This window comes from Suillus subaureus (genome assembly GCF_016647635.1).
Source record: "Suillus subaureus strain MN1 chromosome Unknown BJ212scaffold_33, whole genome shotgun sequence".
Classification (NCBI taxonomy): domain Eukaryota; kingdom Fungi; phylum Basidiomycota; class Agaricomycetes; order Boletales; family Suillaceae; genus Suillus; species Suillus subaureus.
The window spans coordinates 264660-281194 of record NW_024538589.1 but is presented as its reverse complement, the minus strand read 5'-3'; the positions used below and the strand labels follow the sequence as shown (position 1 = coordinate 281194).

The following is a 16535-nucleotide window of genomic DNA, read 5'->3' as shown; positions in this document are numbered from 1 at the left end:
ATTGTGTAACCACCAAAATCTCATGCTGTATTACTTGACACGTCGTACTTATTGCTTGTGATTATACATCTGGACCGGTTATCACAGCATCATCCGACGGCCTCTAGGCACCGGTATAAACGAAGGCAGACATTGTCGTGGCAGAAAAGAATACCGATTCCTTCGTGTGTGGTCGGCGAAGAAACGGTCTAAATTAAAAGCCATCGCGCAGTGAGAATATGTGCGGTGCAACTACTGCTATTATATACAACAGTTGTATTAAGGGGTAAAAGAACAAAACAACAACAACTTGCGGAGATACAGTGTTCCTGACTAGAACATCCAACACGGTGTCCAGGGAGCCGCAGTTGAGAATTTCCGACAGGCCAGGGACTATCACAGTCAGCTCAGAGCTCCGGTCTGCACACATATCGAGAGTTGATCGTCTAGGGGCGTCGCTACTATTCGCCAGGTATAGGTTGTTCAAGTTCTGAGCGGTATGATTCATATCAATATGAGCGGCATTAAATCATGGGAACGTTCTGTGACGATGCTCAAGCGCTCATAAGTCTTCAGGTCCCGACCATATCATAGCGGCCTTGGTCACTACACCTAGCGAGTACTGTAGACGCACCTTTGGACACCCCAACCTGAAGATTGAGGTTAACGAACCTAAAGTGTGACATGGCAAAAAAAAACATAGAGATAACATATTTACAGACGGAAGTAAAGTTCAAAACAACTTTGAGTTCTGTGGAGTTTGTGGGGTGACTGCAAACATTAGTGCCGTCTGCGCTATATATACAGAATGGAACTAGAACAAACCAAGCTGTCATACGTTACACCTTCATTCAATTGGTCACACTTGGCAGAAGTGCCAAGAATTCGGCGCGTCTCTCTATAGCTATAGTACTATTCTCAGATACGTTCAACAAGGTTGTCATATCAGAACAGGAGGATTTTGAGGGAAGGGTGGAGGAAAGAGAGTGACAAGAGATGGATAGGTAGATCGAGAAGAGGGTGAAGATGGATGGAGTGAGCAAGCTCGGCACTGTCATCTTCTATTCTTCGCTGCCTACAAGTGGTTTCAGTTGCAAATAGACTGTTGGTAAGCTACCCCGAACTCGCCGTGTTGTTTCTACTCTGTAACAGTCAAGTAACTCCAGAAATAAAAGTTTTTCCACGTAAAAGCACAGCACCAAGAAGAAGAGTGATCTACACCGAATTCAGTGTTGCTTTCATGTCTTGAACTTTAAAAGTGATACCACGTATGATCGATTCCCGTCGTCGAGTTGAGAATACAAGATAATTTATAAGTTGAAACACCTGGATAGTGATACTGAGACCACTGGCACCTCTTACGACAACGGTGCACGTACATGTGTAGCAATTGCAATTACGATACTTCACACTGCTTCCGAACTAGTAATTTCATCAAGATGCCATAACTGACTTTTCTCAAAAGGCTCGGGTTTACGCCGTTCTATTTGCCGCATGGCTGCCTCGTACTCCATCGGGGGAAAACGCAAACCTATATATGCTGTTTGACAGCCCTCAGGCTATCCACTTGCAAGAATACCCGCGTGATGTCGTCCTCGGGCCCCACCATTGCTCAGACAGAAGGTAAGTCTGGTCGACTTGATTTACTGCATCGCTGCGATTGATGTTCGTTCCAAGTCGTAAACATGGTCCTGCCTCTTGTGGCGATCATTGTCACATCATTCCGCCTGTATTGTCGTGTACGGCGAGGACGTCTGTGGCTCGATGACTTATGGGCAACCTTCGCCATGGTATTCATTCTGGGCCTATTTATTGTCGATTGGTTGTATCTGCAAGCCTACGGTGAGCCTCGTTTTGTTGCGTATGATCCATACCATTTCCTAAAGACGCCCAGATAAATTTCCTCAAGGCTCGAGGGTAGCACTGTATTACATGTATGTTCTCTTATACCATGATGCTTATGAGATATTAAAACTGTTTCGGAACCAGGGTATGCGTATTCTTTTACGCAGTTATCTGGTACGACTCTGGCGGTATGTTAAAGCGGCTCAACTGACATACACGCCTATGATAGGTGTTCCCGGATATCAATTCTGTTAACAATTGTACGACTCACAATCCCAGGAACCCTCAGGAAGGTCCTCACAATCACTAAAGTGATCTTCATCATCGCATGGGCCGTACTTTTTGCACAAGTGTGGTGGACTTGTGAAGCTGAGCCCGGTTGGAAAACACACCCGCTCCCGCAGTGCGATCTCGGCAGAAATGTTGCAATAGCGCAGATCATCAGTGAGGGTCGACAACCCATATCATGCAATGATTTTCTGACTGATATTTCAGCCGACGTCTTCGGAGACACTATTCTTATCTTGGCCCCGATTCGCCTTATTTATAAAGTCAGATTGACGAAGGCGCAGAAAATCAGGATACTCGCGATCTTTTCGGCGTCAGCAATCACCACCGCTGTTAGTCTTGCTCATGCATATTACGTCTTGTCCGATGGAGGGCTAAGGGAGGCGGTGGCTGCTATGGTCGAGGTATAGTACTATCAGCGCTCAGATCCCAAGTATTATTGATCACATTTTAGGTTTCCGTGTCCTTGATTGTCGCGAACTTGAGCGTGGTCGTGACATTCTTCTTGAGCTTGAGCTCAGACGATGATACATACTCGCCAGCACCGTTGAAATTTTCATCTATCGTAACCTTCGGATCACAGCCTAGGAGGCGCCACGTTCACGACCCTCTCGCCACGACTGTGATAGGCGTTGAAACCACCACGATTAAGTTGACCGATCTCCCTGAAACTACCTCCAGTGCGCTGAAAAGTGGCAACACCGACGAGATTTCTGTGAATAACATGGAGGGAAAGCAGAGCGGCGGTGAAATATGGGGAGTATAAAAATGTTGTCTCAAGATTTAGACTACTGGACTTCGGGCGGACCATGTTTTTTTTTTAAATCACTGTCCATTATCCGCGTGGGCGAGGCCCTACATTATGCATTACATACTGTATGTATGCGTACGGTATCATTTATACGTAGGTGTAGGTGTGGTTCGAGTATCTGCTGAGCATGAGTCAAGGCTGTAAGTTTAAGTGAAGCACGACTTAAAGAAGAGTAGCACCGACGGAAGGCGATGGGCGAGGACATCAACAGCGATGGTTTCCACCGGACATGGCCTGAGCGATGTTTATGATGTGTGAAAATCACGCTCATGTGCAGCCTGGGGGCCAAGCGTTCATCAATCGTGGTTCGCATGACGTTCGGCACTATCGGGTTATATTACAACTTCCCACTCATGGGCACTGGTATGCGTGCCGTACGTGTCGCTATAGTACTGGTAGAGCATGACGAACAGCGTTCTGTGGACAGGGTGCAACCGCAGGACAGCGCATTCTGCTCACTGCCAGCGAGGTTGTCACATTCCCATCGGCTTTCCAGTATGAGGTTTAGCACCGTTTTCATATACTTGTAGCGACACGTTTATGCCCGAGTAAGCTTTATTCCACTAAATCATACCTCATTCCTGCAGCGCGGATTGGAAAGTTATAACATCAACGGACCACGAAGATGATGTCATAATAGGGAGAATGGACGGAGAAGAGGGTACCGATGTACTCAATTGACGCTATAGTGACGCATCGATCTTCGCTGCCATGTACATCTGATCAATACAAATATTGATCCGGTTGCGAATATGCAACGTCATCCTACATCATTCAATTTATCCTCCGTTGAACGACAAACATGAGACGCACCGACTACATTAAGTTCTTCTCATGTTGGGAGGAGACATGCAGGGGGCAGTTATTCAAACGGTCATCGTGTGTTTCAAGATTGTGACGTGCAGTGCGTGCGACATTTTTAATCCTAAGATGTTGTACACCGTGAGGCAAGATCATGCATTGTTTTCAGCATGTAAGACAGTCATTGGTATCGGTTGTGATACACACTGAGTGCGAGGAAGGGATATAAACGAGGTGAATAAATAGTCATGCGCTTCATCTTGATTTGTATTTCCCAGATCCCTTAGATCAAAAAGAATACGCGAAGCCAAGACACCATGCAGGACGCCTTGGAACCTGGCCAAGACAATTTGTCAGTTAGCCCTGGATATAATGTGCACCCACTTACACATCTACAATCCCACCTTGCCCCTGCCGTGAGATCTGCACCAAAAGTTCATATATCACCCTAGCGTGGTGTATGGAAACTACGTACCGGCAAAGCAAAAGAAATTATGTATACAACAGAAGTTGCTTAAAGCAGTCAAGTGAAACGGAAAAGGAGTCATAAACCGAATAACATACCAAAGAGCGACAGCGCATATAGCAAACTTCCCTTCAACAAGGTTGACGCCAGGTTACCGATGGAGCGTATGCCATTAGAACGTAGTAGTATTGAACGATACATTGCAAGAGTGATCACTGCTGCACATAATTCATCAGTAGAGCTAACTCGAGGCAGCGTTCTGAATCGCCCACCGAGTTCAAACAGCGCTGCACTGATAAACTTGCCCATAATCAGGTGTTCCACTTTCATAGCCTCAAAAATGCTCAGGGTCGATGCGGGAACGCATACGCTTTCGAGCAGAAACCCCCCAAGCACATCGCAAACGGCCATGGAGATAACCATAAGCTTGAAGCCGCATTAAATCGCCACTCGGGACAACAAAGAAGTCAAAACGTTTACCGAGTAGCTCGCCAATAAAAACTAGCTTTATCTTCCTGTCATTATGTCATAAGGCGAGTATACGCATGAGAAGTAGACCTGAAAGATAATAAAAAAATCTTGTTGATATAAACAAGCTAACCTTCTGCAGAAAACATGATAAGAAACAAGGATGCTGGGATGTATTAGCTGACGTAGAACTAGCATTGCGAGGTGACCTACCCCCACTAGTTCGATATGATTCCAAGCACTGTATTACTTAGCATCAACATACGTCGAGTCTGGTTCAGAGAGAGTTCATGCCGTTTCAACTGATTGTCGCTTAAGAGTGACTGGCAGACCACTGTCACTGAGAATCTTTCCCCAATAATGAAGTACATTGCTCACCATATATTTCGCTGATGATCCATACTACGGGAGCATATCTAGTCAGGATAAACATGACAATCGCAATGCTCCAGTAGCTCATGCTGCTAAACAGACGGACTTCATGTTCAAAAGTCAAAAAATAATCGAGTATCTAATGAATACGATAAAGTCTCGGCATCCACTCGCGAGAAGAGTACGTGCTTAACTCACCCAAATCGCGGCCGGTGCAACTTTTTCAGTGTTTTGAGCACAAAGTAGAATGGGGGGGGGGGGCAAACCAACAACAAACCTCGAAGATACTGTAAACGAAGCACGAGAGTTAGTTCTGAGAATGAAAGATCAGGTGTGAAGTGTTCATGCCTTGACCGTCTGTCGTGTGTGCAGCAAAACCATGTGTAAAGTATGTGCGTGGCACTGCGTGCGTGAACTGGTCCGTAGACTGGGTGGGTGACGGTGGCCAGAAGGTGTTATGATAAGTTCTGGTGTCAGTATGTGAGCTCCGGATCCGAAGTCCAACTGCGCGAGCCTCGCATATAAGAGTCTTCTTCCGTCCGACTCAGTCAGATGCGCGTCATTAAGATTCATTAATGCCGTGCATCAAGAAGATCTTCCAAGCGTTCAAAGACCGGGCTACGCACTCCGATGACCTGATTTCTGATGTGATAGAACGTGCAGGTGCAGTATACATATCATCATCGAATCAACTTGAAGTACTTGTACTCAGCGTGAGTCGCTAATTCGTACCAAATATATATGATTACGTCAAAGTAACTTGGTTACCTTATGTAAACCGGCGTCGAGCGCAGCATCATTACAGGCCTACCATGTAGGACCATGTACCCCATAATATTGTGGCACTCACCTCTCGCTCACTTCCTGGTACACTTTCGACAAACTCTGTTATCAGAAGTTTAGTTGTACTGATCAAGTTTAGAACTTTACTCTGCGCTTCTAGCAGCAAACATTTGTCTTCGGACAGCTCCGCCACATTCAATACGTTCTACTATTTTTGATTCCATTTCTAACAATCTCGGCTCATCCATCCTTGCAGGTATGCTGCGGCAGAGCTGGTGATGGAATATCAGAAGGTGAATGACTATCGTGGGTTTCTGTTGTCATGAAGATGTACTTACTCTCTTATAGCATTCAACATGTCTGGTAGCGCAATGAGATCATGTCCTTGTGCGAGGGAAATCAGTCTGTATCCACTGAGTACTAGATTCGAAAACATTATCAATGCACTGGCATTGGAGGACTTTACTGTCATCCACCTCCTTGAAGCAGAACAAGCGCTTACTGTTTTGAAGGCTCATCAGTCGGAACTCCTTCACGAATACAAGACAAGCGTTGTCATGGACTTCACAGTCTGGAACTGACACTGGTCATGCGAAGTTGATAAATGGCCATCTGTGTATCATCTGTGTCACACCAACGATTTCTGGTTCCGCCTACAATGACCGTTTACGTCATGTCTCATTGGTATGCATAGTCCCTGTGGTCATCTATGCGAGCGATGTGCTGTAGGACGAAAGACTAAAGGCACAATTAAGTGCGGTCACGCGGAGCCGAAGGAGCAATACTTGATTCAGTTTTCTAACAAGCATCTTCCTCATATCGGATCTAGCCCATACTTCCAAGATGATCCAAAAAGGTCGAGGATAGCCTGCCTCTCAGTTGGTCATTAGGCTCTTGCAACCCAATGGTGCATGAGAATGAGGCTCAGATTGACAGGCTTTTATCGTCTGTGCGTCAACTTATCTTTTAAAAATAATCGAATGTTCTTCAACCAACAGAGTCCAGTTCAATTCTTTCCCATAATCAACCGAAGCATGCAATTTGTGAATTTGTGGATGCAGATAACTCGACTAGGATCTTCGGCACCGGCACTAATTCGGGGGCGCGTTAGCAATGCGCAATTGGTCCTCAAATTTCGGCACCAGCTTTGTAAACCGCGTTATTAGTATTTGTTGTGCTAATACGATCCGCCAAGCCCCCAAAAAATGCTCCCTGAATGTCCCAGTTTTTTAGAGCGTAACACTGCAGGAACGCGGTTTGACCACATGAGTGCCGTCCAGCTACAAAACAATGATCTGATGTACTTGAGTCTTGTGAAGTGCGATTTCACATCGGCATTAGCAGGACATTAGCCCGGGGTCCTGATGCACAACAATAACATCGGCATTAGAGGTAGAGCATATCAGTGGGGGAGCCTGCGGAGATCCGTGCGGTTCGTTCCAACCCCGTCGTCCGAAATATGTAAGGTCTGCCTTCCGCACTGCCCTGAAACCTCCTCTCTCACAAAGGTCGACAAGCTTGTGGACTTCACGCTAAGTACAATTACTTTGCATCAAGGATGTGGTTAAGCGATACATGCACTTACATACAACCACTCCAGTTCCGAGCAAGCCATCAACCCAAGTCGGCCGAAGGATAGTGATCATGATGCAGAAATTACGGAGACCATCGATCACCCGAGAACAGGTCTAAGGGCGGGTCACTGGGGATCGACGTCCACAATACCCGATGATGCAAAGCGCGCACACAGACGGATGGTATCCGAGCTTAAAACCAACGACATACAAGCGCTTGTCGACAACAGCAGGCGCAGTAAAGTTTGGAACTGGGGATCAAGAAAACACGCACAGCAAGCCGGTTATAAACGATGGAATGAGTAATCTGAGACAGAAAGGTATCAAGGGGTAAGACTAATAAGTATCGGCGCTACATAGCGATGTCAACTTTGAGTCACAGTCACAGCGGCGACAGGCAGGTAAATGTCAGTACACACTGTAAGATAAGGCCTGATAAGCACATCCAATAGAGATCGACCGTGTGGGATATTGTCACTGATCTGTAGACTGTAGGTGAGTACTGTCGCAGGGTGTCATCCGTCGCAGAAATATAGTCCGTAAATGTCCGATGCAAAACCTCGAAGATTCCCTCGAATCCTAGTAATGATTGTGATAGATCCATGCTCAGGACCACACTAACATTTGATGAACATCGGCCTGGACTTGAACAGTCGGATGATAAGTACCTTAGATCGGCAACTGTATAACAAGCATGTTCATGTTCAAATGCCGAGCGTTCATTATTCGCATGCGGCGCCCTCGGAGTACGTAAATCATTAACATAATCGTCCAACTTGAATCGTCGAGACTCGAAATGATCCAATCCTTCGGTATGTCGCTCGTCTATCGCAACTGGTAGTCCACTAGTGCATGGTTAGCAGTCTTCTGGGAGGTACTAAGCCGTAGTAGCACAGCGTAATCTGCTCACTATCACCGAGTATATTGTACCTCCATTAGTTTTCTGAGCTATGTGTAATTTTCACGTACGGTGACATGGTTAAGCCTGGCCAAGCTTCATTCCACGAAATCATACCTTATTCCTGCGGACCCAGTGGAGTTAAAACGGGTCATGAGGATGATGAACTCCAATTATAAGAGGGAGAATGAACGGAGAAGAGGCTCGAAGAGGTATCGCTCTCTTTCCAGTCGTAAAGTCGGTCCTTCTGCTTGATCTTGGCATGTTCGAACAGATGGTCAAGGCTCGATTTTGACTAGTCGTATGTCTTTCAATACCCGAAAGTGGATTGTGGCTGTGCAGGAACCGAAATAAAGATTTGTGGGGTTGTCGGATGTCCGCGTGTTATAAGCAAGGGGCGATTGATCAATACCACCATCTCCCGCCCATCATCAGCCATCATCATGTCTGAAGATACTGTTCCAATCCATCCTGTTGCTCCCCGCCTCAAGGCTGGCATAAAAGTTCCTCACATCGGTCCCGATCTTGCAGCATACAAGTCTTCTCATGCGCAAACTCTCGGCCACGAGTCCGATGCTTGGTGGAGAAAGGCTAGTTCGCGTATTCACTTCTTTTTATGTCGCGCGTATTGATGGATGCATTAGATGGCCCATGATACGTTGCACTGGGACCGTCCATTCAAGACTGTGCGTGCCGGTGGTTTTGAAACCGGTGATATCGTCTGGTTCCCAGAGGGTGGTCTCAATGCATCTTACAACTGTGTCGATCGCTGGGCGTTTAAACACCCAAACAAAGTAAGAACTGCCCTTCTTACATATCGAAATTCCGTAACCTTATACTATCTATCAGACCGCCATTATCTACGAGGCAGATGAGCCCGAAGATGGTCGCCTCGTCACTTATGCGGAGCTGCTCCGCGAAGTCTGCTCTATTGCAAACGTCCTGAAAGCTCTTGGTGTTAAGAAGGGCGATACCGTTTCTGTATATCTACCAATGACCTGGCAATCCGTTGCTGCTTTCCTCGCTTGCGCGCGGATTGGTGCCGTTCACTCTGTAGTCTTCGCTGGCTTTAGCGCAGAATCTCTCCGTGACCGTGTTCAAGATTGCAAGTCGCGTGTTGTCCTTACCAGTGACGAGGGCAGGCGTGGCGGCAAGTCAATCGCAACCAAAGCAATTGTTGACGCTGCTCTCAAGGAATGCCCTGGCGTTGAACATGTCCTTGTTCTCAGGCGCACCGGCGGCCAGGTGCCGTGGGTCGATGGCAGAGACAAGTGGTGGCACGAGGAAACTGCCAAAGTCCCTAATTACTGCCCACCTGAGGTCATGTCCTCAGAAGACCCGCTCTTCATTCTCTACGTCAGTGTCTTCCTTTCCGTGTATCTTTGCCTGGTCTTGATTTTCGATCTATGTTTAGACTTCTGGATCCACGGGAAAACCCAAGGGTGTCGTTCATACCACCGGCGGATACCTCCTTTGCGCCGCCCTTACTGTAAAATACGTTTTCGATGTCCACCCAGATGACAAGTTCGCCTGCATGGCTGATATCGGTTGGATTACTGGACATACCTACATTGTTTATGGACCACTCGCAAATGGAGTCAGCACTACCGTTTTTGAATCAACTCCAGTTTACCCCACACCATCCCGCTACTGGCAGACCGTCCAGAAGCACCAGCTTACCCAGTTCTATTCTGCTCCTACTGCCATTCGCCTCCTTCGCAGACTCGGCGCTCAGCACGTGGAGAACCACGATCTCAGCAGCTTGCGTGTCCTTGGCTCTGTCGGTGAACCTATTAACCCCGAAGCCTGGAACTGGTACAACGAACATGTCGGCAAGAAGCAGTGCGCTATCGTTGACACGTTCTGGTAAGTGAATTCACGAAGTATCTGTGACCGTGCTCAATATACTGTTCAAGGCAAACTGAGACTGGATCGATCGTCGTCACCCCATTCCCTGGTGCGATTGAGACTAAGCCTGGTTCTGCAACTGTTCCCTTCTTCGGTATCGAAACTGCTATCCTGGACCCTGTTAGTGGAAAGGTACTCATATCAATGCAATTTGTTTAATTATGATACTGACAATGTTTCACAGGAATTGGAAGGAAACAATGTCGAAGGAGTTCTCGTGATCAAGCAACCTTGGCCTTCAATTGCCCGCTCTGTATACAACGACCACAACCGTTACCTGGAGACGTACATGAAGCCATACGCTGGAGTTTTCTACACGGGAGATGGTGCCGCACGCGATGAACACGGTTACATTTGGATCAAGGGTCGTATTGATGGTGAGGATGTCCTTTGGAAGATGTCCCGCCTGTAATGACCATTCTGTAGATGTTATCAATGTCTCTGGACACCGTTTGTCAACTGCTGAGATCGAGTCCGCCTTGATTATGCACAAGGGTGTTGCCGAGACTGCAGTCATCGGTACTGCTGACGAGTTGACGGGACAGGCTGTATTTGCCTTCGTCACACTTAAACCGTGAGTTGTTTTGTCCTATTTTTGTACGATGATTGACTGTAGATACACCAGGGAATTCACGTACGACCACAATGACGAGGCTTCCCTGGCTAAGGAGCTCGTACTCCAAGTGAGGAAGGTGATTGGCCCCTTCGCGGCACCTAAAAAGATCTTCATCGTCAGTGATCTGCCCAAGACCCGCTCCGGAAAGGCAAGTTCAGGCCTGTATCCTCCTTAACGATCATTTAATGACTCATGTTAACCTAGATCATGCGTCGCATCATGCGCAAGATCGTCGCTGGCGAAGGTGATCAGCTCGGTGATCTCAGCACTGTCGCTGAGCCTGGTGTGGTTGATGTCATCAAGAAGAAGGTTGCGGAGAGTACGTAAATTCGATAATGGGAAGCATGCAAGTGTTCAAGTTCGGAAACCGTTGTTGTACTATCAATGTACTTTTCCGCTTTTATGTCCTTCATACCATACGTGATTAATACTTTGTACAAGGTAGATGAGTAAACGTTGCAACATAGGGATGGATTCCGCAGCTAATCTACCAGCTATTGCTGAATGAGTCTGTCAGCGTTTTGCTCACTAGGCTCCATCATTATTCTTCAGACCACCCTCTTTGGTTGTACTGCGACTTAAGCGTGAAGATCAGATGTTCGGGACAATGCTAAACTGATGTACATTGGAGACAGAAACCATATTTAACTCAGGTTGGTATCAAAAATGCGCCAATAGTCTTGAAATAGTACTCCTTATCTTCGTAGAACGGAATGTGGGTTTTCTTGAACTTCACCCATTTCACCTTCGGTATCTTCTCGATGAAAGGCTTAATCACAAAATCCTGTGCACCCTCCTCTTGACCATTGCAAACGAGCGTCGGACAAGAAATTCTGTCAAGGCGATCGGTAATATCCCAAGTGATCATCGACCCCGTGAGGTTGAACTCGGAAGTTCCGAGCCTGATCGTGCTTAGAGTGAGCACACACTGATAAGCCATTAGTCGCACGTTGGCGTACTCACATGGTGGTATACACAGTAGGATTTTCATCCATATCCGCAAAAGATTGATCAAGCTCTGCCGGCCAAGGGATCGCTTGGCAGACGTGCTTGTTATAGAACTCCTTCATCCCTCGTTGATACTCCTCTGATGCGGTCGTCCCGTCCCTCTCATGCCTTCTCAACATCTCTCTGAAATCCTCCGGAAATTTGTTCAGCCAATAGTGCATGCTCTGTTCCCAGAGCTTAAGTGATGGAGGAGCATTAGCGATGATGAGGCGGCGAAGACCAGGGCGTTGCTGCGCTGATGCATAGTCAGCTGCCAACATCCCTCCCCAGGAATGACCCAGAAGGTCAAAATCGTCTTTGATTCCAAGGTGCGCGAGGAGGTTATCGAGCTCATCGATGAACAGCTCTGGCGTCCAGAAATCGGCGCCCTTGTCGGTGATATGGGTAGACCTCCCAGTGCCTAACTGGTCGTAGAAAACAACAGGAATGGTATATGTCGTAAAGATCTCTGCGTGCGACTGCATGTACACATGAGACATGCCTGGGCCACCGTGAAGAGTGACAAGAGGTCGAATGCCAGGTCCCAAGTCTCCGACGACCTTGTACCAGGTCTTGTAAGTCTCTTTTCCGACTCGGAAATCGACAGCTCCTGTGACTTCAGTCATAATATACGAATGTTGTATGGAGGCGGGGACAGGGAGGCTAGTGAAGTGAATTCAAGTTGGTAATAAAAGCCACCCACATCTCTAGCATGGGAACTCATCAATTGAACAAGCACATGTCCCAGGTGAACTCATAATACCCATTATCGAAACCGATTACCTTCGGGCCGCCCGGGCAGCATTAAAGCAGACGACAGCAATACTAGCGTGATCAAAATAGAGCTACACTACCAGTGTACCGTATGCAATGAACCTTTAAACTACCCGCTGTGTGTGCTGTGTGAAACCGAAGCCAAACGACCCCGCAATATCTAAAAACGCCCCGCTGCTGCTGCAGTCCCCTGTTTCTTGAATCTACTTTGGGAGGCGCATTGAGCATACTCTTCTCTCCATTTGTTTCGGTACTTCATTCCTTATCCTATGATAGCTCCATGCTCTCAAAAGCATGCCAACCAGCTACCTTTCTAACATGACATACGCTCAACCAATTCGAATGCAATGTTATGTATGCATACAACAGACTATGAATTAACTATACACTGGATATCGCACTCGAAAAAGTGTCTCTGACATCTACCGTAAATTAATTGTACTGGAACAAGATCATCGTAATCAAGAGCTACAAGGATCGAATTGATTAACTGCGAAGAACGGAAAGGGCTGGAGACTCACTCCTCGTAGCAGTGCTGCCAGCGTGTCCCGTGTGCCATGCGGCTCAAATCCAGATCTGGACCTCCCCTAGGTAACACTAATGCAGTCTGAGGAGTATAAAGTAGTGTTCGAGAAGCGGGTGGTACCCAAAATAAGAGCCGACGATTGGGTCCTAACACCCATCCATCGTCTCCCAGACAAAATGTGTGATCGTCATGGGGGTTGCCTGCGAGTAGCTCAGCAGTGTCGCACAGTGCATGTATCATCGGGATTGATGAGAAGGAAATAAAGTCATTGTTTGCAGTGTTGGGTGTGGGGATGGCCGCTATTGAATATGGAATCCAATTACCATGCGGGAAGTATGCTGAACGGTCTTCTTCAGCGTAATCCTGCAACAACTTCCCAACCGCTGCATGCCAGACCCGAACAGTCCCATCCCATGAACCAGAAATGATGCGAGTCCCATCCTGCGAGAAAGAGACTGAGTTGACCAAGTTAGTGTGCCCCCGCAAGGGCTGACCAATTGGCTGCCCAGTTGTTGCATCCCACAGTCGGACAGTTTTATCTCCAGAACCAGTCGCGATGCGAGTTCCATCCGGAGAGAACGAGACCGATAAGACATAACCAGTGTACCACAGCAAGGGCTCACCGACTGGCTGCCCTGTAGCTGCATCCCACAGTCGGACAGTCTGATCGTCCGAACATGTCACGATGCGACTCCCGTCTGGCGAGAACGAAACTGACCTAACCCAATCAGCGTGCCCCTTCAAGGGCTTACAGACAGGCTCCCCCATCGCTGTATCCCACAACAGGATAGTCTTATCAGCCGAACCAGATGCGATGCGAGTCCCATCCGGAGAGAATGAGACTGATATAATTGGTTTAGTGTGCCCTCGCAAGGGCTCACCAACTGGCCGTCCCGTCCCTGCACCCCACAGCCGGACCGTCTCATCGTTCGAACCAGAAACAATGTAAGTCCCATCCGGTGAGAACGACACTGAGGTAACTATGTCAGTGTGCCCCCGTAAGGGCTCACCAATTGGCTGCCACGTTGCTGTATTCCATAGCCGGACTGTCTTATCCGCAGAACATGTCGCGATGCGAGTCCCATCCGAAGAGAATGAGAGTGAGTAGACCGAGCCGGTGTGCCCCAGTAAGGGCTCACCAACTGGCTGCCCTGTCGCTGCATCCAACAACCGGACAATGCCATCCTCTGAACCAGTCGCGATGCGGGTCCCATCCAGTGATAGCGAGACTGATCTAATTGAATCAGTCTGCCCTCGCAAGGGCTGCACCAACTGGTTGCCCTGTAGCTGCATTCCACAATCGGACAGTGTTATCTCGAGAACCAGTCGCGATACGAGTCCCGTCTGGGGAGAACGAAACTGAGAAGACATGACCAGTGTGCCCCAGCAAGAGCCCACCGACTGGCTTCCCTGTAGCTGCATCCCACAGTCGGACAGTCTCATCCTCCGAACCTGTCACAATGCGATTTCCGTCCGGCGAGAATGAAACTGACGTAACGTAGTCAGTATGCCCCCCCAAGGGCTCACAGACAGGCTTCCCCAACATTGTGTCCCACAGCCTGACAGTCGAATCGTCCGAAACAGATGCGATGCGAGTCCCATCCGGAGAGAACGAGACTGATCTGACAAAATCGGTGTGCCCTTCCAAGGGCTCACCGGCTGGCTGTCCCGTTGCTACTTCCCACAGCCGGACAGTCTTATCACGTGAACCAGAAACGACGCGAGTCTCATCCGGCGAGAACGACACTGAGGTAACTGAAGAAGTGTGCCCCCGTAATGGTTCACCGATTGGCTGCAGCGTTGCTGCATTCCACAGCCGGACTGTCTTATCGTCCGAACCTGTCACGATGCGAGATCCGCTTGGCGAAAACGAGACCGAGTTAACCGACTCAGCATGCCCGAATAAGGGTTCACCAATGGGCTGGCATGTTGCTACATGCCACAGCCGTATAGTGTTATCAAATGAGCCAGACACGATGCGTGTCCCATCCGGCGAGAAAGAAACTGAGGTAACTGAAGAAGTGTGCCCCAGCAAGAGCTTGCCTACTGGCTGCCCAGTCGCTGCATCCCACAGCCGCACGGTGCAATCATCCGATCCAGTCGCAATGCGAGTCCCATCGGGCGAGAACGAGACTGAGGAAACATAGCTAGTGTGCCCGGTGATCACAGTTTGAACGGCTGTCCAGTTGATATCACGTCCAGATGCCACACGAAGAGAATTAGGAAACCGTGCAGAAAACGTTCTGGATAGTGCAGAGTTGACGGGCGAGAATGGCAGTGCTGATACATAGAGATGCGACGTGCTGAGCAAGATGATGCCGCCGAAGACTTGAATAAATCTCTGCACGTCCGTTGCAGCGGATGATGCATCTTTGTACCCGGTGCGACCCTGCAATTGCGATCGCGCGTGAGTGTGCATCTAATCCGACACTCAATAAACATGTGCTCACCTTCAACCACTTGGTAATAAGTGGAAGGGCGGTTACTGCACCGCTGAGCGCATCCATAAGGCCAAGTGCCTCAAGCCAGAATAACAGTCGCTCATGCTTGAAGAATAATTTTATTTGTTTGGCGAGTTTTGGGTCGAAATGAGTTGTTTGCACGTGGACAGGCCAAAATCGACAGGCATAGGATAAATGTGGGGGGATGCATTTTTTAACTCGTTCTCGCAGCCCAGGATCTTCAGAGTTGGGAAGATATGATGATGTTATATCACAGATATTGAAGGAAAGACCATGTTCCATCACTCGAAGTGATGCGAACGCAAGGTCGTGTTGTACTTTTGACACATCAATGAAGAACACTCCGCTGTGTGATTGGTCCGTCAGGAAATCGCGAAAGGACGCATGAAGGGGTCGGATTGGGGTAGATGTGTTTGTGGTGCCACTGAGGAGGGATCCCATATGTTCTACTATGACCGCCACATCGTAACGCTCGTTTTCATCTAGAAAATGACTCCGTATGGTATTCAGGGAGTTCAAAGGGAGAGGTTCAGCTGTGCAAAGAATCTGTCCCATCACCGAACGAAATCTCGCTAGCTGCGTTTGCTGAAACTCGGGGTTTGCGTGTTTATCCTTTCGCATGATCTCCGTAAGAATGATGTCGTACATATCGTACAATAAATGCTCTCGTTTGACAGGATCGCGGGACACCATAACATTGAAGGACTGATCGCAGGATAAGCCAGGCGGGGGTGCTTCGATGGATTCGCAAGCAAGACGTGCCCACTCGAAAAGACCATCAGCTTTCTTGGCGAGGGCTATAAACTCTTCGCGCCCAAATTGCGAAAGCCCTTCCAGCTTCTTCGACACGTAAGCGAAGATATCGCGTTCCGCGACTTCTGGTGGAATGTCGTCCATGGAAATCCTTCGAATGTGTTGAGCGCCCGCAAACGCATGCTGAATGTCGCGAAGCGGGCGAGAAGTAACGATAAACCGGA

General features: G+C 48.1%; 5 protein-coding genes across 5 annotated transcripts; 3 read left to right on the top strand and 2 right to left on the bottom strand.

The window, feature by feature from the left end:
* Window positions 1-1646: 1646 nt before the first annotated feature.
* BJ212DRAFT_1279157 (uncharacterized protein) lies at window positions 1647-2878 on the top strand (the record flags this gene model as incomplete). Its single annotated transcript, XM_041331471.1, has 4 exons — window positions 1647-1801; window positions 2024-2268; window positions 2320-2516; window positions 2567-2878. Coding segments are annotated over 4 exons (909 nt in total), but the record flags the coding sequence as incomplete, so codon positions are not given.
* A 1337-nt stretch (window positions 2879-4215) lies between these two features.
* On the top strand, window positions 4216-5059 carry BJ212DRAFT_1378684 (uncharacterized protein; the record flags this gene model as incomplete). Its single annotated transcript, XM_041336571.1, has 4 exons — window positions 4216-4237; window positions 4289-4405; window positions 4463-4824; window positions 4872-5059. The coding sequence occupies 3 exons, from the start codon at window positions 4219-4221 to the stop codon at window positions 4630-4632; spliced, it is 306 nt and encodes a 101-aa protein (XP_041189347.1). The 3' UTR covers window positions 4633-4824; window positions 4872-5059.
* BJ212DRAFT_1378658 (uncharacterized protein) lies at window positions 4960-5748 on the bottom strand. The gene is made up of 3 exons (XM_041336570.1): window positions 5229-5748; window positions 5037-5169; window positions 4960-4981 (listed from the first exon to the last, which is right to left on the bottom strand). Exon 1 carries the CDS (start codon window positions 5601-5603, stop codon window positions 5373-5375), a length of 231 nt encoding a protein of 76 aa, XP_041189346.1. The 5' UTR covers window positions 5604-5748; the 3' UTR covers window positions 4960-4981; window positions 5037-5169; window positions 5229-5372.
* Window positions 5749-8728: 2980 nt separating this feature from the next.
* Window positions 8729-11136, top strand: BJ212DRAFT_1448722 (uncharacterized protein; the record flags this gene model as incomplete). Its single annotated transcript, XM_041338582.1, has 9 exons — window positions 8729-8875; window positions 8930-9079; window positions 9135-9641; window positions 9700-10151; window positions 10202-10325; window positions 10378-10570; window positions 10620-10767; window positions 10819-10957; window positions 11014-11136. 9 exons carry the CDS (start codon window positions 8729-8731, stop codon window positions 11134-11136), a joined length of 1983 nt encoding a protein of 660 aa, XP_041189345.1.
* A 322-nt stretch (window positions 11137-11458) lies between these two features.
* Window positions 11459-12422, bottom strand: BJ212DRAFT_1279185 (proline-specific peptidase; the record flags this gene model as incomplete). Its single annotated transcript, XM_041331472.1, has 2 exons — window positions 11459-11711; window positions 11773-12422. 2 exons carry the CDS (start codon window positions 12420-12422, stop codon window positions 11459-11461), a joined length of 903 nt encoding a protein of 300 aa, XP_041189344.1.
* Window positions 12423-16535: the final 4113 nt, after the last annotated feature.

Excerpts from the sequence above, each read along its gene's own strand:
- BJ212DRAFT_1378658 (XM_041336570.1), bottom strand. The coding sequence starts at position 5,603 with ATGAATCTTAATGACGCGCATCTGACTGAGTCGGACGGAAGAAGACTC.